Source organism: Sitodiplosis mosellana, unplaced genomic scaffold (genome assembly GCF_009176505.1).
Source record: "Sitodiplosis mosellana isolate CC-2019 unplaced genomic scaffold, AAFC_SMos_1.0 Smas_scaffold_13, whole genome shotgun sequence".
In the NCBI taxonomy this organism is placed as follows: Eukaryota; Metazoa; Arthropoda; class Insecta; order Diptera; family Cecidomyiidae; genus Sitodiplosis; species Sitodiplosis mosellana.
In genome coordinates, this window is record NW_022595255.1 from 250,502 (window position 1) to 274,539 (window position 24,038).

Consider the following 24,038-nt stretch of genomic DNA (forward strand, 5'->3'; position numbering starts at 1 on the left):
CGCGGCAGTTGCATCGTGATATGCTTGTCTATTGGCCGAAGCATATTCAATGCTTGCTGCTAAGCAATACTAATGCGCATAGTACTCGAAAAAAGTATTCAACATTACCATGGAAAGCAGCATAATGAAGAGGTGTATTATTAAAATTAGTCACGACATCCATATTGGCGCCTTTGTTGAGGAGAAACTCGGCGAAATTCTTCTGACCTTAGAAATAATTTAGATCGATGAAAAAGATCAAACCGATTCTTTATTTTATGAAAATAACTATTCAACATTACCATTCTCAGCAGCTAAATGAAGAGGTGTCTCTTTCGTATTGGTTTCACTATCAAGATTGGCTCCTTTGCGGATGAGAAGTTCGGCGACACTCTTGTGACCTGAACAATAACACCGATCGATGGGATAAAATCAGGTCAATCTTTTATTCAATAAAAATAAGTATTCAACGTTACCTTTCTTAGCAGCATAATGCAGAGCTGTCTCATTTGAATTATTTCCAATGTTAGGGTCGGCTCCTTCAGCGATGAGGTTTTGAGCTTCCTTCACTTTGCCTGAAAGAATATGTAAAATATTCATAGAAACGGATTGAACAAAACATTCTTTTTCATAAAAAAATGTCCAAAATTACCAGCAAAAGCAGCTCTATGCAGAGCTGTCTCTCCATTCATGTCTTTTTCGTTTACTAAAATATGTGTGAAAAGTTTAGCATAAATGAGGTTCCCATATCTTCGTTACAAGGTACTTTGTATATAGAATTTAAGAGTTGAACTGGATAAATAAATGAAACTTCAATCTTACCGTTCCTCCCGGGTGGTGCTCCGCTCACATCCCCGATTAAGAACTGTGGAAATAGAATCAAAGTGATACATTTGGAATGGGAGCAACGGATGAGATTAATAATCATAAAATAATTAATAAAAATGCGTCTCCATATCTTGAAAATTTAATAGAAATTAATGAAAATAATACTAGGTCCCACAACAAAACAATAATAAGAAAACCATAAAATAACTTTCACAAAAATTCATTAGCAATAAGTGGACCTACACTATGGAATAAAATTCCAAATGAAATAAGAGAAATTAGTGATGTTAAGCAATTTGCCAAAGAAATGTATTCATATTTATTAAAAAAATGATTATTTATATTATATTGAATTAAACTAAATGTAAAACTCAATTGGCCAATATGGCAGCATGTATTTAGCCTAGCTAATACCGAATGAAATAAATAATAAATAAATAAATAAATAAATAAAAAAATAATACATTATGTATTAATAACAGTTTTCAACTGTTTTTAATAGAATAAAAGTTTCCGGTGGACATTTTTTTTGGAATAGAAGAATTTTTTCAATTGAAGAACTTGAAAAAAGGACACTTTTCATTTTTTAAATTATTTCAGAGAAAATTATCACAAATTGTCCACGAAAAAAAAACATGAAATTTTTTTTAAAAAATCGACTGAAATTTTCGACTCATTTCGGATACCATCAAGCCAATGAGCAGCAGTGTGAAAGAACTTCGACTCAGCATTTTTCTAGCTTCGAACTATTAAAAGTTTACTATGAACGTATCAGTTGATAAGAACTATTTGATGGACATACGAATCGAACGCATCCTCTTATATACTTTTCAAGTGTGGCCACGTCGGTTGGCAACACACTGTATGATTCAATCCACGTACAATGACGATTCTAATAAAAGTCCACAAAATATTATCGCACACATTTTTCAAGATAACAATGTCAAAACAATTGATGGAATTACAATTCCACCTGTGCACGTGTGTTTAATTTCGCGTTTCACATCGAATGTTTTGCATTGAAAATATCAGATGGTTACATTTATTCTTTCATCACCTTCTTGAAACTACAAATTCAATGTAAAAATTTAAAAAGTAAATGAAACGAATTATATACGTAATCCGCGGCAATTTGGTTTACCTCCCGCTTAGTATTTAACCAAAATTTCAATAAAAACTCTTTTCATAGCACTTCTGAGCTTGAAAAATAACTATTTTGACCATTTTCCATATGAAAATGTCATTTTCGAACAGAATTTCAAAAATTTCAAGAAATGTCGGTTTTGGACCAAATTTTTGGGCAAGTAGGTGTTCCGTTGTTCGAAGGTTCCCTTTTTTTGCAAAAAAATATCAGTTTGCCTTGACCGAAACTCTAAAAAATGGCCTTCCGAGTGATTTTTCATACGAAAATGTATTTTTCGGAGAAAATTTCAAGAAATGTCGATTTCAGGCCAAATTTATGGGCAAGTAGGTGTTCGGTTGTTTGAAGGCTCCCATTATTTTTGCAAAAAAATGGCAGTTTACCTTGATCGAAACCCTGAAAAATGCTTTTTTTGGGTACTTCCCGTACAAAAGTGTCATTTTCCAAGGTTTTTCAGGTCCTCAGTCGGAGGCTTATGGTACGAAATTGGTAAATCAGAATGGGCTCAAAATCAATCCGAAGCTTTGTCTCGACATGCCAAAACTTTTGGTTCTTACAGATCTCAATTATCTTGTCAACTTTTTGAGATAATCGGCAAACAAAAAACGCGAACGCGGACGACGACATACGCACATCGCTATTTTACACATTTTTCATAGTAAACAACGTATTTTTGGAGGCAGATAGGTCTTGATCGATAGGATTTGTTCCCATCTACATTGCCTAGTGTACAGATATGTGCTTTTTGAAGTTTGCGTGACGTTATTGTGGTCCGAAAGAGGAGATGTCATGAAATTTTGGATAGTAAAACCAATACTTTTCCATACAAACAAAGTTTGCGGAAAAGTAATATTTTGCACGCTTGAAGGGTTGAGTGGTGTTACTATGGCACGTGACTGTTCAAAGAAGATTTAAACTGAGTGTTCTGTCAAATTTGCGCACCAGTACATCCAATTTCATGTCCATCCATGCTATTCTTCGTTTATATGTATAGAAACTTCTATTAAACGTTCAACATCTATGCTGACTGACATTTGTGTACGCTAATCAAGCGACAAACAAACACGCACAAACACACACCAACAAGCGCATGACGATTGAACATTATTTCTGTTCTTACTCGTTTGCAGGAGATTGCTACATTCATATTGCAGCGTGTGAATGAAATGCAAACAGTCAACGTGCCGTTCTCTCCACTTATCGTAGCGGCACAAACATCTACTGTATTAACACTCATAATGAAGCAAGCGTTTGTCTGTATGCGAGAACAAAGCTGAAGGGGCGATGAAGGCTCTAACGCACGACAAAGTAACTTTGACAAATGATTTATATATGTAATGGTGCGTAAAAAGTGACAGAACACAAATTAGAAGTCTCAGTTTAAATCTTGTTTAAAAATTTTCACATCTTCGCTGCATGCACAAAACACATTCCGTTTCAAAGTCGATCCAAAGTTGACCACAGATCAACCGTCGCTTACATGATGTAAATTAGAATGTGAATGATCAAACGACCTGACTCATACCTTTGCGTTACATTCAGGCTCACATGCCATGGTTGCGTTGCTTTGTTCAATAGCTACAGTGTTAGTTGATGCAAGGATATACGGTATCACATTTACTTTACATCACTCAATAAGGTATCACGGAGGACGATAGTCCGACAAGTGACGCTCCATAGACTGTGCATTTCAAGCCAAATATCAAAATGCCAGTTTTTGCGTCACGAGTAATATACACAGTAAATATGCTATTTTCTCAGGACACTATTTGGGCCCCGGCATGTTAGGTACCGTTGGAAAGGTCTTGGCCCAAATAGTCAGAAACACCATATCCCCCATGCCTAAAGTGTGGTCTAGGCAAAAATATAGCGGTTGGAAAATTTCGATAAATTTTCAAATCTATACCCATATCTTACGAGGGGGTACCCAGGGGGTTGTCTGAGGTGTACAAGAGAAGCTCCTCCTCGCCACCTTTCCAACGCCGGTACAAGCGCTCCGATTGGTCCAAAAACGAATTTATGGGCATTGGCAGTTTGACCATGGTTTTCTATGAAAGTATTGATTTGGATGTGCGTGTCCCCGTTTGTCCGGAAACTTTTTTGACCCCTACAGATTCTGGTGTCGATATGCCCAAGTTGTAGCTGGTGTAGGGTCACATCGAAACCCGTCCTCAGATTGACATTTGCATTACAGGAGAGCTGGCTATGGCTTCACTAGCCTGCGTTTATACGATTTTTTGAAGTATTTATTTCGCACACTAGATCAACTCAGACACCCATCGGGCAAACTCAGCTCGTTATCATTTGAGGAGACCTTCAAAAAGTTCCATACATACATGCCAATGTTTATGTGCAGGGCAACCAAAAATATTTACGAAAATATAAAATATTTTTTTACATATTTCGGCCAATTTACCGGAAAAAAATATTTATAAATATTTGGCGACTTTTGAGAGATTTCATAAATATTTCACCATATTTCAGACTTTTCGTGTCAATAATTTCACTATTTCTGCCTTTGAAATCAATGTATTGCACACTTGCGTCGTTCATCAATGCTTTTTGTGTATAATATTTCGGTTTAGCAATCGATTTTTAAATCTAGTATCCTTTGCTGTCCACTACAACACACAGATTCACTATGTGTACGAGTTGTATGGCGCGACAACAGCGCTCGTGCCAGTTCGCACAATGCTTATATAGAGCACGAAAGAAAGTGAGAAAAGAAATAATCCTAATGTAAACAAACAGCACGGTCTATTGTTTTAGTGCAAACGGTTTCTTGGGAATGTAACGTGACACTTCAGTTTGGACATCGAATCTGAAATGTTCACACGCTGCATTTGAAACAGTTTAAAAATGCCGAAAGAAAATTTGCGAACATTCTTTGGCAGAGTTGTTAAAGAGCATCCAAATGAATTTCAAACCGATGGCTCAGTATTATTCTGTAAAATGTGTGATGTTGAAGTGGCTGCAAAACAAATGTCGCAAGTGAAACAACATATAATAACAGGCAAACATGTGGCTAGCGTGAATCGAAAAGGGGGAAAGTCTGGTGGCAAAACACAATCACTGCTCACAACGATTGATCAATCTGCCGAAAAATTGCGTGATACGAATGTTTTCAATATGGATTTGGCTGGCTGCTTTGTTAAATCAAATATTCCACTTTATAAGTTGCGTGAGCCCGCTATGATTGATTTTCTACAGAAGCATACGAAATATGCCGCACCATCCGAAGGTACTTTGAGATCGAAGTGCGTACCGAAAATTTATGAAGAATGTGTTGAGAGAATGAAAAAAATCGCTGCTGAGAAGTACATTTGGGTTTCACTTGATGAAACAACTGACAGTGAACAACGATGTGTTGTGAATTTTGTGTTCGGATTATTGGGTGTTGAGGAAGAGCGCAGTCGGTGCTATCTATTTGCATCGAAGGTACTGGAAAAAGTCAACAATACCACAATTGCAAAATTTTTCGATGAAGTTGTTTGTGATTTGGGTATGTACGACATCAATATTGTTTCTGTTTGAAACGTTTCCTCACGCATGGCATTCATTTGATTCACAGGCGTTGACAAAGATCGCATTTTGCTGTGTTTAACGGATGGTGCACCATACATGACTTGCGCAATGAATGCACTAAAGATTCTTTACACGAAAATGATCCATTTCACATGTGCAGCGCATGCTCTTCACCGTGTGTGTGAATTTGTACGCGATAGTTTCAGCGATGTGAATAAATTAATTTCAAATATGAAAAAAATATTCACGAAGGTGAGCTCGAAATATCAATGAGAGAGGCTTTATTCAGCACATTCATTTCTCTCTCATTCTCTCTGTCATGTAGGCTCCAGCACGCAAGCACAAATTTCAAGCGATGTTCCCTGGAACCGCAATTCCGCCACAGCCGATCGTAACGAGATGGGGCACGTGGATTGAAGCAGCAGTGTACTTTGCCGATCATTTTGAGAAAATCAAAACCTTCTTAAATGATCTTGATTCAGAAGATGCAAAATCTATCAAAAAAGCCAAGTTAGTAATTCGCGTGTCAACGTTGAAGAAAGACCTGGCTTTTATAAAAGCGAATTTCGAATGTCTTGTTACTGGTGTGACGAAACTACAAGGAAAAGGAATGCCACTTGCAACTTCACTCGAAATTGTTGAATCAATTCGCACTAGCCTTCAGTCAATGCGTGGTAGGACTGAATTTTTGAACAAGTTTGATAGAGTTATCGCACGCAACAACGGATTTCTACAAATGAAAGAAATCTCTACAATTTTGAGCAAGGGAAAATCAACACGTCAAGATAACTTCATTGATATGCTGTCACCGGAAGAGCTTAGTTGTTTTTTGTATGCACCAATTACCTCATGTGATGTAGAGAGAACATTTTCAAAGTACAAACAAGTTCTGGGAGATCAACGTCGTTCGTTTTCATTCGAAAATTTAAAAATGCATGTCGTTATTTATTGCAATAGCTTTGATTAGTCTTTGGCTAACGTACTTTCTTTAAAAAACGCCTAAAAGTTGCTATTTATAAGGAAATTTTACGGTTTTTAATAAAAATATTTTAAATATTTTCGTAAATATTTTAGACTTTTCCATAAATATTTCGACGATTTTTCGTAAATATTTACATAAATATTTTGGACTTTTTCATAAATATTTTTGGTTGCCCTGTAATGTGATATAAAAGAAAAAAGTCGATTTTTACGAAAAATCGACTCCCTTAAAATTCACACCAAACGCGCTTTCTCAAAAATCAGCCCGACAATCCGGGAAAATTTGTATTTCGAAGTTCTTGGCATAGGCAATTCATCAATGAACGGAATTTGTACGAAGAGTCGCATTCTACGATGAAATTGCTGCCAAAAATACGCATCTACTGGCTGAAAAAGGCTCACGAAAGACCATATCTGCTCAATTTTCGACGAGCAATCGATTAAAAGTGGTCACAATGCGATCTGAGGCTATTTCACGGTCAAAAAATAGGTCGGATTGAAGTGAATTTTTCAACTTGCTCTATTTTCACTGAAAATGATGTTTTTGTTCGGAAAACACGTGAAATAGACCTCTGACGACATTTTGGTCTTGGACACTTGAATATCCATTTCGTTGTCATTTTGGTCATAAATCGGCATTTTGTTCGGATGATACATAAAAAATGCACTTTCCAGAGCTTTGGTGGTTGAAAATTAATATGCTTCAATGAAGTAATGGGTCTAAAATAACTTCAAAACTCTTTTAATGGATATTTTGAAATTTAATCACATTTTACAATGTGCAATAAGGGGAAAATAGAACTTTTTTTAATGAAAGTGGAAATTTGCTATTTACAAATCTTGCGAAATGTGGATGCAAATGTTTTACGCGAAAAATTACAATTTCCCAATGATAAGACCTTAAAATAGACATATTTCTGGCAAAAGTGTATTTTTTCCTAGAATTTTTGCCTTACAAAATTAGTGATATCAGATGAAAAACTTCTAGACGAGGCTAAAATGGAGTGACGCTCCTGTGCGTGGATTTACCACTCAAAATGACTGATATCATTTTGAGTGACGCTTTAACGCTGTATTATCTCTGGGTACGAAGTTCGAAAGTGTTTTTCGCGTTCACTATTGTGAAAATTTATTTACAATAAAGAACAATATCGCGTCACGACTTTTGGACGGCAAAACGCTTGAAAGTTTGACTTGGAGACTAAATTTAAAAGTCATGACGCGATATTTTTCCTTATTGTAAATAAATTTTCACAATAGTGAATGCGAAAAACACTTTTGAACTTCGTACTCAGAGATAATGCAGCGTCAAAGCGTCACTCAAAATGATATCAGTCATTTTGAGTGGTAAATCCACGCACAGGAGCGTCACTCCATTTTAACCCCGTCTAGAGGTTTTTCATCTGATAGGTAGGATACGATGATATTGATACAAATCTACGCATTCCCTTGAAGAATTAAAACCGAATCTCATGCAAAATCATATCCATACTCAGTTACACTGTCCATGGAAATATAGACAGCTGCTCAATTAGTTCGAAATTCCAATGAAGACACACGGAAAGAAATACTTACAATCCGATACAAATCACATTAAAAAGAAAAAAAATTTGTCACTGTCGCATTTCGTACCAACACAGCCAACTTTTTGTTTCCATGAAATAAATTCTTCGTAGTGGTAAAAAATCTATGGCACAGATTCGAGAAAAATATCACTAATACTGCGAAAAAACTTGTTCCGTGTGTGTCATAGGGCACTTGCAAAGATCGAAAAATGTGTTTATTTTATAAAGTTTATCAAGCGCTGTTCAAGAAGTTTTTACCTAGCATTGAATTTTCGTTTAAGCTTTACTATCTAAACACGGTCAAACTTGTTATAATGCCATCGTTAGATGGCGTTTGTTCTGGTTAAAAGCTTAAAGGTCCTCCGTGGTGTGAGTTTTCCATATTATCGCTAAAATTTCATTTTATCTCATTAAATCAAGAATATTAAGAAAAGAATTGATTCTGAAATGAAAGCCAATTCGGTCTTTGTTCTAATCGATAATTTATTTGAAATAAATGCAGACATTTCAAGTCATCTGCGACTCTTCTTCAGGGCCTAAAAATAACAAATGTTTTGGGCTCAAGGATACTAAGACGATGCAAGCGTAATAATGGGCTGTAGTATTCTACATTGGTGGTGACAGTGGGTAAATGGACAACTGGAGTTATTTTTTGACAGAATATTAATCGATAATCGAGTATGGGCATTGGGCATAGAAAAAAATCATCCGATTATTCAGCTAAATTATTTCAGCTATTCGCTACCTGAAATAAAACGAATACGTAATCCAAACTTTTGGTTTACCTCCCGCTTAGTATTTAACCAAAATTTCAATGAAAACTCTTTTCATGGCACTTCTGAGCTTAAAAAATAATTATTTTGACCATTTTTCATATAAAAATGTCATTTTCGAACAGAATTTCAAAAATTTCAAGATATGTCGGTTTTGGACCAAATTTATGGGCAAGTAGGTGCTTGGTTGTTCCCATTATTTTTGCAAAAAATCATAAGTTTGCCTTGACCAAAACCCTTTTCAAAGCTTTATCTCGACACGCCAAAACTTTTGGCTCTTCTCAATTATCTTGTCAACTTTTTGAGATATCCGGCGAACAAAAAGCGCGAACGCGAACGCCATACGCACATCGCAATTTTGCACATTTTTCATAGTAAACAAAGTATTTTTGGAGGCAGATAGGTCTTGAACGATAGGATTTGTTCCCATCTAGATTGTTTAGTGTACAGATATGTGCTTTTTGAAGTTTGGCGCGACGTTATGGTGGTCCGAAGGAGGAGATGCCATGAAATTTTGGCTAGTAAAACCAATACTTTTCCATACAAACAAATTTGCGGAAAAGTAAAAAACCGGTCTCATAACTCTAAACCAAATAAATTTTTCGGGAAATGTCTTTAGCTTAATCAAAATCCGACCCGGAAAATTATTGCTCGTGAATCAGCCTGAGGATAAAATAAATGCTTGATAAAAAGAGTTAAATACCACGGTCAATTTCATGTGTATGTGGCAAAGCGACGGGGTAGAAAAAAATAAATCGGTACATAAATAAAGCGATTGGCAATTAACACAAAACAACGCGCTTTTGCCAGTATCGCAATAATCCGTTGCGTTGAACGTTTCGTAAAACACAATAAAATGCATAATCGTTCGCCATACCTCATGTGACAATTTGTAAGCGTCGGTCGTGTTTTTTTTTCGTCGCTCTCGTACACTCTTCACATCGAATCCATCGGACGGGGCTGAGCATTTTTTGCGGGTGAAATTTATTTATCTATCTTTATAGTTGATCACATAAATTTCTGATAAAGCGACTATAAAAATAAATCCATGAGGCTTGTGCAATGATGCGACGGTTTTGCATCGACAACGTCCAGTGCGGCAAATCGATGATGGGGCGAAATGGCAATACGTATGGTTTGGTGTGGCTGGGCTCAAAATATGCATAATCCGATTCGAAAATTGACATTGTTTGGCTCTCACTCAGTCGACGCACCATGCATGTCGTTCGCATCGAAAAGTGTATCGGAAGGATATTCATGGTTGTTGTTTTTTTTTTTCGGTTGGTGGTTATGGCTTTCGGCATTTGATTCAAGTGTACGATGATCCGAGCGAGTCGATGTTTGCTTGGAGTTTCTCCATACATATACACGAGGTGCCTGGCTACCATAAATTCGGCAATAAATCGCTGAAGTGCAATTCCAAAAGTGCGGCTGTGAACCAACGAGAAAAAAGTTGCTGCTTGTAAAATCGTATTTTTGACAGAAGTTGTTTAAATAAATTGCGGTTTGCCAATCGGTTTGCATTAACATTGCATTTCAAGTGAGTTTTTATCAATTCGCCCATTGCATTGAGCTTAAAAAAAGATGGAGCTGAATATGAAAGATTACCACTTTTCTCTGGTGTGGCCAAGCGATTGTCCGAAAAATTGAATCAATCGAGCGATAACTTTGGATTAAGTGGGAAATATGGCAAGCAACACCGCATTTCAACACCGCATCCAAATATCTTTGACGAAACAACGATGATAAATGTTGAACATTCATTCATTTTTATAAATGACTTGTGATCTCAGATGACGAGCTACTGATACTGATGCTGCTACTGCGGTGGTTTTAGGAAAGGAGAATAAATTATCTCCAGTCGATATCCTCACATGTAAGGTAACCCAGAGCTGTGCATTGGAGGGTCGATTCCTGTATTATTTATTGTGTTTACGTTATCATCTGACTCATATTTTTTGATGATTTTTTTTCTATTTGATTTCTTTGTGTCGACCATTCGGAGAAGAAAATAGATTTTTATTTAGCCATTGCTGTCGGTTTGTTGCAAACAAAAAGAGAGATTAACATCGTGATATGAATACCAGAGTAGAAAAACTGTTTTAATTTATCAAAGTCGCCGTCCATCGCAATCGTTTACCAGAACCATTGTTACAAGACGGCCCGGCACACGCATACCATTTTTTTCTTCTCTTCATTTTTCTTGTTCGTTTGGTTTTGTTTTTCATTTACATGAATTATGAATCATTAGATTTCGTTTAACAATTCAAATTGCCGACCATCGCATCGTGCACATCATTTATAATGTCTGTGCCTGGGCTGTGTGCGTGAACGAAATTCTTTATCGCATGCAAAAAATGATTTATTTCCATCCAAACTTTTTACGTTTTGTCGTTGCATAAACCATGAACCAGGAATTAAATTATTTCCTTCAACTAGAGAAGCAACCTCCAATCAAAACAACATCTTTTGAAAAGGGTAAGATGCTAAATAACACACAAAAAGATACTAAAAAAGTCATTGACTGGAAACCAACGAATAAAAAAACGTCTTGTAATTAAATGTCAATCATCGCATTTTAACGATTCATAGCATTTATGAAAATGTAAATGATTTGATACACAAATTTCTGGCCGAGATAAATTGAATATGCACCATTTCCACTTGAATGAACAGCATTCATTAACAATTAATATCTTTAACGAAAAAAATTTGTCGCCGACTTTTTCTCGAGTTTTAGACAGACTTTAAGTCTGTAGTAACACTTTATTTTCTGTAGGAAAAAGTCCGATTTTGGCACCAAAGTGTAAAAAATGAATTGAAGCCAAAATTAACTTAACTTGGTTTGAATCAACATTTTAGATCATCGCCCAAAATATGAGGCCGAACACCGCCTCTTTTCATCTCTATCCAAAATGGCGAAAAAATTCAAATGACGCAAATGATAAAGGTCCATGACCTGCGAACTATATCATAAATATTCTGCTAGATTCTTTGGTAAAGGAATGTTATGCATGGCAGTGGAAAATCATTAAAAAAAGCGAGCATCAATTTTCAAAGAACGTTTTAATAGAGAGCCGCGTGTATTGACTTAAGCGAATTCGCTTCGAATATGACGAAAATATTGGCTTTTTTGCCAAAATACCGTGTCTGTCTGCAGAAAAAATGCACCATTATTCAGTCAATGTCGATATAAATCTTCAGTCCATGGAATGGGTTGCATTGAAAAAAAAAAGACAGAACGAACAGATTTTGCACGTAGCAAAAAAAAACATGTGCTGTTGTGCAGACTGTTCGCTTGATGGAATGTGATATTGGCACGTCAGTGTTTTTGACAATAAATGGTTTTTGTCGATGTCATCCGACGATGGTGCTGATGGTAGCGTTGATACAATTATACACACACAACTCATATCTAATTAAAGAGAGCGTCTAATGAATAATCGATACGATATCTGTTTACGCTCAAATAAGTTTGAGGAAGAGGGAAAAAACAAAATGATGATTCCATTGAAAAAAAAGCCATGAAAATATTTGATGATTAAAAGGGTGCATGATTGTATCAAACCGTACATAAAAATGAATATTGAACGTACCGCATTTTACAATTAGTCATCATGGCTTGCAATTTCTATCAAAAGCAGAAAATTTATGAAACTGACTGAGATGCACAGTCCAAACAGACAATCAGATATGCGTTGAAGTATTCATTATTATCATTCAGTTTAACTTTGAAGAAAAATACGCAATGGAACAAGTCTAATCAATGACGAAAAAATATTGAAACTGTTGAGTTGAGACAATTTGACTTCCGACTTTCAATTAAGAGATAAGAATGTTGAAGTGAACTACCCAAAAATGTTCAGGTTCTAGGTGGTAGGGACTATTTTCCAAAAGTCTAAAAAAGTGTCACTTTTTTCCTTCTACGGACGCTATTCATGTGCATTTTGGTCACTATTTTTGAATGGCTGGCTGATTGGCTGAATTATGTCTTCAGAATCATTCGCCAGAGCAGAATGCTAGGGGGAAAGAACTGAGTAAATGAAAATATAAATATTGTAAATAATCGCATATTCTACCGAGTTTAGATCAATACGCGTCAATGCGTGTCAATGCGCTGAATAACTAACTGCAAATGCATGCAAATATGGTCAATGAAATGTGCGTATTTGCAACTGTCATTCTTGCTCGCCACGAACGAGACGAAGCAACAGAAGAAAACAACAACAATAACACTACGGAACGCAGTGCAAATGCCTGTGAATATTTGTTAATACGTGTCAATGAAGTAAATATACCAATAGTTCTTTCTCCCTAGACAGAATGTTATTGGGCTGTCAGATACAAAACCTAATTTTTGTTTGGCTGCTACACAGACAAAAAATTACTTAATACATTTGCACACATTGACTACGGATATACACATAGCATTTCATTTGTGTTCGTATTCACATTTCGCATACTGTATGCAATACTATTATAACTGTAAGTAAGATATACAGTATGCAAAATTTGTATTCGGACGCATAGCGAATGAAGTTCTTTTGTAGCAGAACTATGTTTTGTGTGTATGAAGGCCACTTTCAATGGAAATCAACATGTGAATTTTATTCGCTAAACAGATGCTCAAGTGTTTTGAAAAACCAATAATTGAACAATTGATATCGTAACGTAATTAGTTGATTAATTAATTTATGCAAATATGCAATGAAACAACATTTGGATTTATATTTACATTAGCACTGATTTGGAATAAGGTGTTGCTTAAACCATGCAACAAGTGTGTGATGATTTATTGTACTGTATTTTATTTATATTTAAAACACATTGACACAAATTTACACCTACTGTATATATTGTTTCTAATCGAGTAAAGACAAAACTCCATACTTTTTGAACGCAATCTCATTTGCAAATCGAGTGCAAATCGGTTTGAAGTGGATTATTTTAAATAGTCTTGTTTGATTAAATCGGCTCCTTTCTCGCCAACCATCATTGCTACAGCATTCGTGGGAGCACTTATCGGAACGGGAATGCTAAAAATTCAATTCCAATAAAGACGAAAATATCATATCAAAACGGAAACAATATATCGGTGGGGATTTTTTTTTTCAAAAATTACATTCCACAATCGATTTGACGTAGGCCCTTTGTGTTGTACACTCTCAATCGATTATCGACAACAGCGCCCATTCTGCTAGTTCCCACTTGATGTGATCCAACTGTGCTAACATATTGAATGTAACAATCCCAATAGGAGTCTGAATTAGGTACGAGTGCATCACACTCTGCAATTGGAATTGGTAGATATTCAAATCCAAGTATTTGGAATGGCTTCAGGCTGGTTAAAGCGATTTGTTGTTCAATAGCTGCAACGAGAGTAGCTCTATCGCTTGGATCGGACAAAAGATTGCTGTGAATGAGTGGTTTTTTTGAATCTGGACATTTACTCAATCTCAAAGTGCCACGTGATTTTGGTTTTATTAGATCCAGAGTTATGATCACGACATCGTGCGCTTTAGTTTCATTTGATATAATTTCATTGAACAAATCGATGCCTGTGAATTTGTTGAAACCCTTAATTGTACTCTCTGGAGTGCCTCGTGGAAAGTTGGTAGTAAAGAACAAAATGTCTGGAAGGCCAGTTCTGTTGAATGTATCCAGATATCCAGTCATATACGGTACGACAGACAGGGGGCCTCCCTTTGTGGTGACATATTTATACAAACTGTCGAATCCAAATGTTGATGGCAGTGGTTCCGTTGAAAAATTGTACTTGAAAAGTAAATGGGTATAAACTTGATCGATATAATTCTCACCAACCGGCAGATCAACCTTAGCTGCTATTTTACGCTCTTGCAAATGTTGGCTCGGTCCGATACCCGAACGCATTAGCAACGGAGGGCTTTGAATTGATCCGGCCGAGACGATAACTTCTTTTTTTGCAATCGCTTTTAATTTGTGTTTGCCTTTGTATGTGAATTCGACGCCATAGGCTTCGTTGTGTTTATTGAGAAGAATAGAATTCACATAGGCATGCTTGATAACGTATAGATTTTTTCGATTTTTAGCTGGCGACAAATATGCTTGAGCCGTACTACTACGAATGCCGTTAAAGTAAGTTGATTGAAATTCGGAGTAGCCGAGCTTGAAGTCAGCATTCAATTCGGGAATAAAAGGAACGCCAGCACTTCGGTAGGCATTTTCCACAAGTAGATTCAAGTCCGTCAGTGGAGTCGAGCTGATTTTCACCGGCCCATTTGCATTATGATATCGGCCATTTTTATAGGCGACCAGTGTTTCATTTTGATTGCCTTCATATTTCTTGAAATAAGGTAAAACACTTTCATAATCCCAGCCAGGATTACCAAGTGCAGCCCATTCGTCATAATCTGCGGCCACTCCACGACCAAAAAGCATAAAATTTATCGATGAAGAACCACCGAGCATCTTTGCGCGTAAGAAACAAAACAAAAATAAGTTAATAATGTAGTAATTGGTTTATAACAAAAACAACCTTTGCGCGTGGTAAGTAACAACCATCCGGTGCCAATTTACATGCGGTTTTTGTCGTAACATCGCTAAACTGCCAATCCACTGGAGATTTCATCAGCTCGAGAAACGTCCCAACCATCTTTATGAAAAATTGGGAGAAAAGTACAAAATAAACATGAATGTTACTACTTATTGGCATTCTTTTGTAATTAAGATCGATTGAAGTGCTCTTGAGGCCAGTTCGCAATATGTGAAATGAAATTCTATTGGTTCTTGATTGCTCACCACAGATTCGAGTGGAGGATCTCCGCCAGCTTCAAGTAACAACACGTTCCAATTTTTTACTTCACTCAAGCGATTTGCAACTATAGCACCAGAAGAACCAGCACCCACCACAATGAAATCCATGTCAGGCAAACCTAAAATTATAGATCAATTTTCGGATGAGTTTGTTATGAATTTGCACTTGCAGATTGATTTCTTGCTGTTATTGGACTTCGCACTGCTCAGCAATGGAATATTTTTTACAAATTTTAAAACGAAATCAAGGAAAAAATCTTCCAATTTTCGAATTATCACAAAATAGCGTACCACGTCTCAAGACATCTTCTCCGTAGTCTCGTGGCCACAAATCTGGGGATGAAAGTGCACACTGAGTCGTTAAAAAGGTTTGAATTAACGAGGTAAACAGTTGATTGCCCGCTCCAACACTGTTTATTGAACATTCTGGTGATGCCACACTTTGATTCAAACAAGGCATTTTGAATACGAAAATAATTATCCACCGAAAATTCCGAATTATTCTACTTCTGATTCTATTCACTGCAAAACGTCTTTGATCGAAACTCAATTGATTTGGCTTATATACTCATAATTTGTTTGCACCTAAATTGTTCACATCAACATTTTTTTTTTTCAAATCAAATATACTTCGAAACTGTTTATTTAAACGCGTTTGCAACAATTGACGATCTAGATAAATGTTGATGACGATTTACACTTTTGGTCGTTTTTGTTGATAAAATATTAACCCTCTACTGCATTAATTTTTTTCAGCGTTAGCAAGAGCCAATATTTGTTAATTTTTGGGCGTTGATAACGGAAATGAATATTGGATTCCCATTGTTTGCCAAGGAAATGTGTACAGGCTCAAACAGAGAAGAATCAAATCCATTGTTTAAAGGTGTCAAAAATGTGTCTTATTTCGTATTAAGCCATTTTTATAAATACCTAATAAATGAAGAAATTTGCCGTTCAAATAATAATTTTTAGACAAATTTTTGTTTTCGTGCACATTACTGTCTAGAACAACCGAATGATGGTTGTAAAACCGAAAAATGAAGAAGAAACTTCATCGAATGAAAATGCCTATTGATAATGTCAATCCAATCTGACGTATTGTTCACATCATACAAGCCTTTGAATATTGCTCTCCTTTTGACGGTTGTGTGCTTTAGAGCGTTAGGATTCAAAACCAATCTCTAAACGAGGTTAAAATAATGCTCTCAACTGTACCGATTTTTTCTGTAGCATATTGAATTTTTGACCTCATTTGACCTACTGCTAAAAACAATCTAGATTTTGGACATACATATAAATAATTTCGAGTATACGAATTCAGTATCGGTCAGTTTTGGTCACCGGGATAAATTTTTCACCGAGGGGTAAATTTTGTCTTGCGAGGGGTAAATTTATATTTACACCTCGGTGCAAAATTTATCCCGGTGAACAAAAATTGACCGATACTGAATTCGTATACTCGAAATTCACATGATTTTCAGTTTTTTTTCTATAATAATAATGAAAAGTATCAACGAAAAAATCAAACTGTTTGAATTTATTTCCCATCCGGCAATCTCATTAGCTTTATTGGTCTTTGCGCGGCGCTCATTGTAGTTGAACATATGTTTAAATAGAATAATAGATCATGTTTTGAAATTTTTTGCATTCAATTAAATGAATATTGATGCACAAATTATTGATATATTTACACAATTGTAACCGAGATTTGGGGAATTTTGTATTTTGTGTGTGTTTTTTTTTCATGTAAAATATACCAGAAAGAAAATGTACTAATTCGAAAACACACTGTGAAACTATAATCTTGCTTTTGATAGCAAATTTTGTGATTGTTCCAAGGAGGCAAGGAGCTTCCAATAAATTTTTTATGGAGAGCAATATGTTCAAGAAAAAAAAAACACAAAAATGAATATATGATGTAAAAAATGTTATAACATGTAGTTTTTATCCAGAAAAATTAAATAAAATGAAAATACGATAATCAAGTCTTCGTTGAGTCAATTAACGTCACATCGAACGAGTCTTCATCTGCGCCATGAAAAGTACTAAAAAATTAAAATGAGTTGTGTCCAACAAATTCCGCGGTATGATATTTTATCGCTTGATGTAAAATCGACTAAAAACTGTATCCATCTTGGGAAGCACACGGAATTACCTGTATCCAAAAATTTAATTTGTGGGTGCTCTCAATTCGAAAGAATATTTCGTTCAGCCGAAATAAGATTGGTAAAATGCTTTTGAAGCTACACCGAAATGGATTTCTATTGCACGATCCACATATGTATCAATCACGGTTTTGCTTGGAATATCGGGGATTTGTGGGCCATTTCTGTGCGGAAATCTGAAAAAACTGTAAGAATTCCAAAGATGCATCACCTCAAAATTGTTGGCTTAAATCTTGAATTAGGGTGGTATTTACTCATTTTAGTACGATTTTAAACAAAGTTATCAACTTTTCAATGAACAATTTCTTTGAAACAATATCCAAAACCAAGCTCCATTTTTCGGATAGGCTCAATGGTCGAGATTTTATTCATTTGGCTATAACGGAATTAGTGAAAGTCAAGCAACTTCACTATTGGAATATGACAAAAAAAACATTCAATCATGACGTAAGTTGAGTGAGTATTTCGAGTATACCGAACAGTACAATGATATCAAAGGATTTTACATGGATTCGCATGAAAATATCTACATTTTTCTCCATTTAGATTTGAATTTGATGGCTTGATCATCAATTTCCCGTGCAAAATCGAAGACTTGTGTGTTGTTGTACGGAAAATTAGTAAATATATTTGCATTCAAATTAGTCAAGAACTTGATGCTAAAATAAATGAATTGCCCAAAGATTTCAAGCGAAACTGAGTTTGAATTGGACCACTGAATGAACCTTAAATAACTCTTGTTAAATTTCTTTCGTTGAATAAAATAGATAAAATATGAACCAAATGCCAAAATTATAAACATACTCATTATCACTCTCAAGACCACATCGATATCAAATACTGAATCAATCAATGTCAATTCAATCTCAATAGAACACAATACTATTCCTACACTAAGGAAAAACAATTCTACCCGTCGATTCGATATTAGTTTGTGTGATGAAAAGTTATTTGATCGAGTATTCGTTGTGCCAATTGACGTCATTGCAATTGAGCTTTCATCTAAATAAGAGTGTCAAATAGAAAAAAGCCGTCAAATGGATCAAGAAAAAAGTTTTTCGCGTTGTGATTTTCTATCGCTTGATGTGAAAACCATAAAAGATACCATTCGCTCTGGGAAGCACACGGAATTGGCTATATCCGAAAATGGTGTCGATGTTCCAAGCTTCGATCCATCGGTTCGGTCTTGGGTGCTATCCATCCCAAATAACATTTCCATCACACGAAATAAGATTGGAAAAACGCTGTTGAAGCAACATCAATATGGATTCGTCTTGCACGATCCACATATGTATCAATCACGATTCTGTGTGGAATACCATCGGATGCAAGATCCAGCACTGAAAAGTTACTTCAAATCCGCTCCAGTGAGAGAACGATTGGAAAGTCTCGGTGTGATAACCCAGGATGACAATGTTCTGTGTACAACCAGAGAGTTCGCCGAATATTTACGGTACCTTGAAAGCGTGCACTCTTTAGAAATCGCCGAAGGAATTAAAAATACGGTTCGTTTCCGGACATTCCATTAACATTTTTGAAAAAAATATTAGTATCTTAACAATGTATCCATAATTTAGAGACATAAGCGGCTGACGAACAACCTGCAAAAATTAGTTGATACACAGAGGTATGAGTCCCAATTTACGGGCATTTTTCGGCGCAAGAAATATCAACGGCAATGGAAAACAAGGAAAAACTTGAGCGAGTAATTAATGTCTCATGTCAAAATCATAATCAATTGATTTGAACTAAGCTCTTTCTCCAGAGATCGTAAGGCAACTTCTTCGAAGCAAAGCAATATGGATGTGAGCCAAGCGATTGTCCGGGCTGAGAAGATTAAAGAAGAAAAACGAAATCGTTCTAAGCAGAAAAATCGTGACAAAGCAGATAAATTCAATGTGAACAAGTTGATGATCCTTCAAAAAGAATACAGGTAATTATCCAAACTACTTTGCGTCATTCTCCGAAGCTGAATAGAATTTCGTATCGCAAAAAAATAATTCAATTTTCAGGAGAAAAATCGAAATGGACGAGAAACTCGGAAATAAGCTACAGAAAGCCCAGCAACAGAAGAAATATTTGCAAGATGAGAAGCTCATCAATAGATTCACCGATGGAATAGAGTTCTTCAAACGGCATTGGATGTTCAGAGAAGAGACTCGAAAGAAGAACGTCAAACTTTGTGAAATGCATGAAGAAGAGAAGCGTCAAAATATGGAGGTATTTGTTTCTGCTTTTCTTTCCTTTTTTCTACATTTATGATTGTACAATGAAACATTTTCATTGGGAATAAAATACCGTAAACAGAAACGCATAAAACGAATTGAGCAAATTCGCGAGAAAGATGAAATCAAAAAGATAAAACTACGACGAGAATTCGCGCGGAAAGAACGATCCAAGGTGATAATTGAAAAAGTGAGGAAACAAGCGCAAAAGCTAAGCGAAAGCTATCTCAAATTGGTTGATCAAAAAGATTTTAAGGAAATTTTTCGTCGTTTTTCGATGTTAACTGAGCCATTCATTGCGGAATGCTTGAAAAAAGTGAATTCAGTGCTTCAAGATTTGAAAATAGTTGTATCAGGCGCAACATTGGTCGAAAAGCTATTGTCTATCATGACACAATTGGTTGTTATGAGACCGGAAATTGGGCAAAGCAGATGTGTTCTGATACGTCAACGTGTTGCTGGATTCATTGTGCATACGATAACTCAAATAAAGAACGACCGCTTGAAACACATCAAAAACAATTGGATCAAGAAGCAACGGAATGCTTTTCATGAAGGTGACACCAGTGATGAGAAAGATTCAACAAGCAAGCATGTTTCGATGGATGATTCTGCGCACATAATTGGCGAGTCTGCGTTTTCGTTTGATGAATTTATCGGCGATCTGAAGAGCGTCTCAGTGTGGAAAATCGAAAAAACCGTAAGAAAGTCACTTACTAGTAATAAGAATAATCGAATTTTGATAATTGATACCATTTTTACTCATACAAGTACAACTTGAACCAAGTAATCAACATTGAAATGAAGTCGTTCTTTGAAACCATATCCAAAACCGAGCTTCACTTTTCCGAAAAGCTCAACGATCGTGATTTCATCCATTTGTATGATTTTCAAAAGTTTTTCATCCATCGATCAATAAGACGCATAACGGAACTGGTGAAAGTTAAACAATACCATTATTGGAATGTAAAGAGGGAAATAGCAGCTTGGCAAAAGTTGAGTGAGTATTTTGCAATTGTTCCTCTTTTGAATTGAAATTTGAAATTATCTACGATGAGCTAAAACTTCTTTATATTTCTGTGATTTTAGATTTAAACTTGGATGATTTATCATACGAAATGATCGATTTGATCATGACAAACCCATGCAAATCTAAAGACTTATGTGCGGTTGTACGAAAAATTAGCAAATACATTTGCGTTCAACTCAGTCAAGACCTTGACAAAGAAAATATCAATCCCAAGGAAGACAGCTCAAGTGAGACTGAATCAGAATCTGATGAGGAATATTGAACAATCACCAACACTTCAAACCAATTGTTATTTCTCTAATTAAAAGTTAATGGAAAAAATTGAACCAAATTGCGTTTTGAATTAAAAATTTATTGCATGAAATTTATTGTTTGGATTTTGCTTGTCATTTTTATAAAAAAACGTCATATTATCAAGTATTCTTTGAATCAATCAAAGTATTTTTTATCGCAGAACCGAAAATTTAGCAACAAGAAAAAAAAAATGAATAAAAATCATCGTGCCGATATTTTGTCGTTGAATTTGAAAGATATAAAGAATTCATTGCCGTCTGCATTACAAACCAAATTGATTGTGTCGAAAGAAAACCAAGATAATGAGCCATTACCCCAAAATATCATCAAGCCATGGATGCTCACGTTATCCAATCAAACATTTGTCAGCCGAAACAAAGTCGGGCAAGAACTTTTACATCACTGTCGCCATGGTTTCGTTTTGGATGATCCGTACATTCGAAAGACGCGATTTTATGTTGATTATCATCGCATGCACGATCCAGGATTGACAAGATACTACACTTCGATTCCAGTGAGAAATCGCGTGAAGAAGCTCGAATTGGTGACCGAAGAAAACGATGCCATTTGCACGAACAAAGAGTTTATGGATTACATACGATACCTTGACACCAACATCAAACACAATCTGACTCAAGTGAAGCAACTCGATGTGAGTAACGATTTGAATATGAATCCATATCATGTGAATGCTAAACTTCCAGCATTTTATACTTGTTATGACTTAAAGGAACATTATAAAAGTTTGAATTGGATTCATTTGTAGAGCGAAAGGAGATTATCCGAACATTTTGAACTGCTGAGAGACGAAAAAGATTATGAGTCTCGATTTACTGGCATTTTTCGGCGGAAAAAGCACGTACACGGTGAAAAATTGTTAAAGGCAAACTTGGATGAGTAAGAAATTGTGCAAATGTTTTAAATTTAAATGTTTTTGGTTTGTTTTCCGTTTTTGTATTTCCTTCATTGTATTTTATTATCTAGAATGGGAGGTATGAGACTTGAGAAGTTAATTAAAAAGGAGAACAAAGCTGTAGAAAGAGCGACAAAATTGAAGGAGGAAAGAACGGTTCGTGTTAGAGAAAAGAGTGAAGCGAAAATTAAAAAATACATACCGAGAAAACAGATGATTGTTCAGAATGAAATCAAGTATGGAATTGTGCTTTACCATAATTGTAAAAAAAACCTCCATCAAAAATCTACATATCTTTGGCTGGTATTTTAGCAAACGGAACGAAATGATCACAACCATAAATGGGAAATTAAAACTGGCCAAGAAGCGCAGAGAATGTATGACAATGGAGAAAAAAGTCAAGAAAACGAAGGAAGAAATTGATTATTGTAAAAAACACTCGGCATTGAGACAAGAAATTCTGCTGAACAATATCAAACTGTATGAAACGTACAAAGAGGATCAGCGCAAAAATCTTGAGGTTTGGGGTAAGTTTATTTATCACATTCGATCATCTTATTAAACGTAGAAATATTCCAATTTCCAAAAGGAGCGCAGAGAGAATTTCGAGAAAAATCGTGAGTACAATGAAAGCAAAATCATAAAAATTCGAGAAGAAATCGCTAAGAGGACCTCTCTAACGCTAAGAGGACATGCGAAAATAGTGGAGAAAATTATGAATTATTTAGAGCCATTCCGTGTAAAGTGCAAGAAATCAGCTAATCCATCGGATCTAGAAGAAATATCTCGGCGCTTATCGCTGTTCAAATCACCTTTCATAACCGATTGCGCAGATATTGTGAGTTCTACACTTCATTGCTTGAAGATTTCCGTGTCGCCAGCAGCTTTTGCCGTGAAAACCATGAGAGTTATGGAAATTCGTAGCATAATAGAGCCCAAAACTGGGGCTTCTAAATGCGTTTTTCTACGAGACAAAGTTGCTGAGATCATAGCAGATACCATAAATGATATTCGGGACGAACGCTATGAAGAAATCAAAAATAAATGGATTGAGCGACAAAAACAAAAGGCTGAAGTAGCTAAGGGCCAGAAATCAAGCAGTCAGTCAAAAATAGTGTCAAGTAACCCATCGAGATCCATATCTCGGACTGCATCGCAAATCATATCCCGAAGACAGTCAAAAGATTTATCACCTCAAGCGATTGAGAAGTCTATGCAGGAAGTCAATGCATTGAAGCACAACGAATTCATTGGAGATTTATCGGAAATTACTGGCAGTTCAAACACAGTGATCGAAAATGAACTAGATCGATTTTTCGAAATATTATGCAAAAACAAATTCGATTGCTCGCCGATGTTCAGCACCCGTGACTTTGTTCATGTGTACGAATTCCAAAAGCATTTCATACACGAATCGATAAGATTTTTCATGGAATATGTCAAAATTATGCAGCAACACTTTTGGACACGAATTAAAGATTTTAACGCTTGGATAATACTTAGCAAAGCATACTCAAGTACAACTTCCATATTATTGTTCAATGATCATTCAGATTCGGATCAAAGAACGTTTTCAATTTCCACTTTTAGATCCAAACCTATGGGAGATGTCTCTTGAAGCTGCTGACTTGGTCATGAATTACCCCAACAACAGAGACGAATTTTGTAGATGCATTAAAAAGATGAGCAAATTTATCTGTGTTCTACTCAACGATCGTCTCGAGAAAGAGAACATTGTCGACGTGAAGATGGTTTATGAATGAAACTCGTCTTGAAATGACTTCGAATATGATGAGTAATTTTTTTGTTGACTTTAGTGAATGA

The 24,038-nt window shown here is 35.8% G+C and overlaps 5 protein-coding genes across 5 annotated transcripts; 4 read left to right on the plus strand and 1 right to left on the minus strand.

Moving 5' to 3' along the window:
• The first annotated feature begins 5,673 nt into the window (after positions 1-5,673).
• Positions 5,674-6,487, plus strand: LOC129567853 (uncharacterized). Its single transcript, XM_055445208.1, has 2 exons — positions 5,674-5,725; positions 5,799-6,487. The coding sequence occupies exons 1-2, from the start codon at positions 5,705-5,707 to the stop codon at positions 6,438-6,440; spliced, it is 663 nt and encodes a 220-aa protein (XP_055301183.1). The 5' UTR covers positions 5,674-5,704; the 3' UTR covers positions 6,441-6,487.
• A 7,247-nt stretch (positions 6,488-13,734) lies between these two features.
• On the minus strand, positions 13,735-16,047 carry LOC129567895 (glucose dehydrogenase [FAD, quinone]-like). Its single transcript, XM_055445267.1, has 5 exons — positions 15,879-16,047; positions 15,573-15,706; positions 15,310-15,426; positions 13,915-15,242; positions 13,735-13,828 (listed from the first exon to the last, which is right to left on the minus strand). The coding sequence occupies exons 1-5, from the start codon at positions 16,045-16,047 to the stop codon at positions 13,735-13,737; spliced, it is 1,842 nt and encodes a 613-aa protein (XP_055301242.1).
• A 3,296-nt stretch (positions 16,048-19,343) lies between these two features.
• LOC129567896 (uncharacterized) lies at positions 19,344-20,758 on the plus strand. Its single transcript, XM_055445268.1, has 4 exons — positions 19,344-19,457; positions 19,518-19,685; positions 19,765-19,972; positions 20,060-20,758. The coding sequence occupies exons 2-4, from the start codon at positions 19,552-19,554 to the stop codon at positions 20,756-20,758; spliced, it is 1,041 nt and encodes a 346-aa protein (XP_055301243.1). The 5' UTR covers positions 19,344-19,457; positions 19,518-19,551.
• Positions 20,755-21,272, plus strand: LOC129567854 (uncharacterized). Its single transcript, XM_055445209.1, has 2 exons — positions 20,755-20,977; positions 21,067-21,272. Exons 1-2 carry the CDS (start codon positions 20,779-20,781, stop codon positions 21,267-21,269), a joined length of 402 nt encoding a protein of 133 aa, XP_055301184.1. The 5' UTR covers positions 20,755-20,778; the 3' UTR covers positions 21,270-21,272.
• A 1,864-nt stretch (positions 21,273-23,136) lies between these two features.
• Positions 23,137-23,977, plus strand: LOC129567856 (uncharacterized). Its single transcript, XM_055445211.1, has 2 exons — positions 23,137-23,731; positions 23,805-23,977. The coding sequence occupies exons 1-2, from the start codon at positions 23,428-23,430 to the stop codon at positions 23,975-23,977; spliced, it is 477 nt and encodes a 158-aa protein (XP_055301186.1). The 5' UTR covers positions 23,137-23,427.
• Positions 23,978-24,038: the final 61 nt, after the last annotated feature.

What these genes read in the sequence shown, in the direction of transcription:
- LOC129567854 (XM_055445209.1), top strand. Translation starts at nt 20,779, where the DNA reads ATGAAGTCGTTCTTTGAAACCATATCCAAAACCGAGCTTCACTTTTCC. An exon ending in AGCAGCTTGGCAAAAGTTGA is followed by an intron (nt 20,978 to 21,066) that starts GTGAGTATTTTG and finishes CTGTGATTTTAG; the next exon opens with ATTTAAACTTGGATGATTTA.
- LOC129567895 (XM_055445267.1), bottom strand. Translation starts at nt 16,047, where the DNA reads ATGCCTTGTTTGAATCAAAGTGTGGCATCACCAGAATGTTCAATAAAC. An exon ending in AGAAGATGTCTTGAGACGTG is followed by an intron (nt 15,707 to 15,878) that starts GTACGCTATTTT and finishes CTATAATTTTAG; the next exon opens with GTTTGCCTGACATGGATTTC. An exon ending in GTTACTTACCACGCGCAAAG is followed by an intron (nt 15,243 to 15,309) that starts GTTGTTTTTGTT and finishes TTACGCGCAAAG; the next exon opens with ATGCTCGGTGGTTCTTCATC.
- LOC129567853 (XM_055445208.1), top strand. Translation starts at nt 5,705, where the DNA reads ATGAAAAAAATATTCACGAAG. An exon ending in TGAAAAAAATATTCACGAAG is followed by an intron (nt 5,726 to 5,798) that starts GTGAGCTCGAAA and finishes TCTGTCATGTAG; the next exon opens with GCTCCAGCACGCAAGCACAA.
- LOC129567856 (XM_055445211.1), top strand. Translation starts at nt 23,428, where the DNA reads ATGCAGGAAGTCAATGCATTGAAGCACAACGAATTCATTGGAGATTTA. An exon ending in ACTTAGCAAAGCATACTCAA is followed by an intron (nt 23,732 to 23,804) that starts GTACAACTTCCA and finishes TTCCACTTTTAG; the next exon opens with ATCCAAACCTATGGGAGATG.
- LOC129567896 (XM_055445268.1), top strand. Translation starts at nt 19,552, where the DNA reads ATGGATGTGAGCCAAGCGATTGTCCGGGCTGAGAAGATTAAAGAAGAA. An exon ending in ATCCTTCAAAAAGAATACAG is followed by an intron (nt 19,686 to 19,764) that starts GTAATTATCCAA and finishes TTCAATTTTCAG; the next exon opens with GAGAAAAATCGAAATGGACG. An exon ending in AGAAGCGTCAAAATATGGAG is followed by an intron (nt 19,973 to 20,059) that starts GTATTTGTTTCT and finishes TACCGTAAACAG; the next exon opens with AAACGCATAAAACGAATTGA.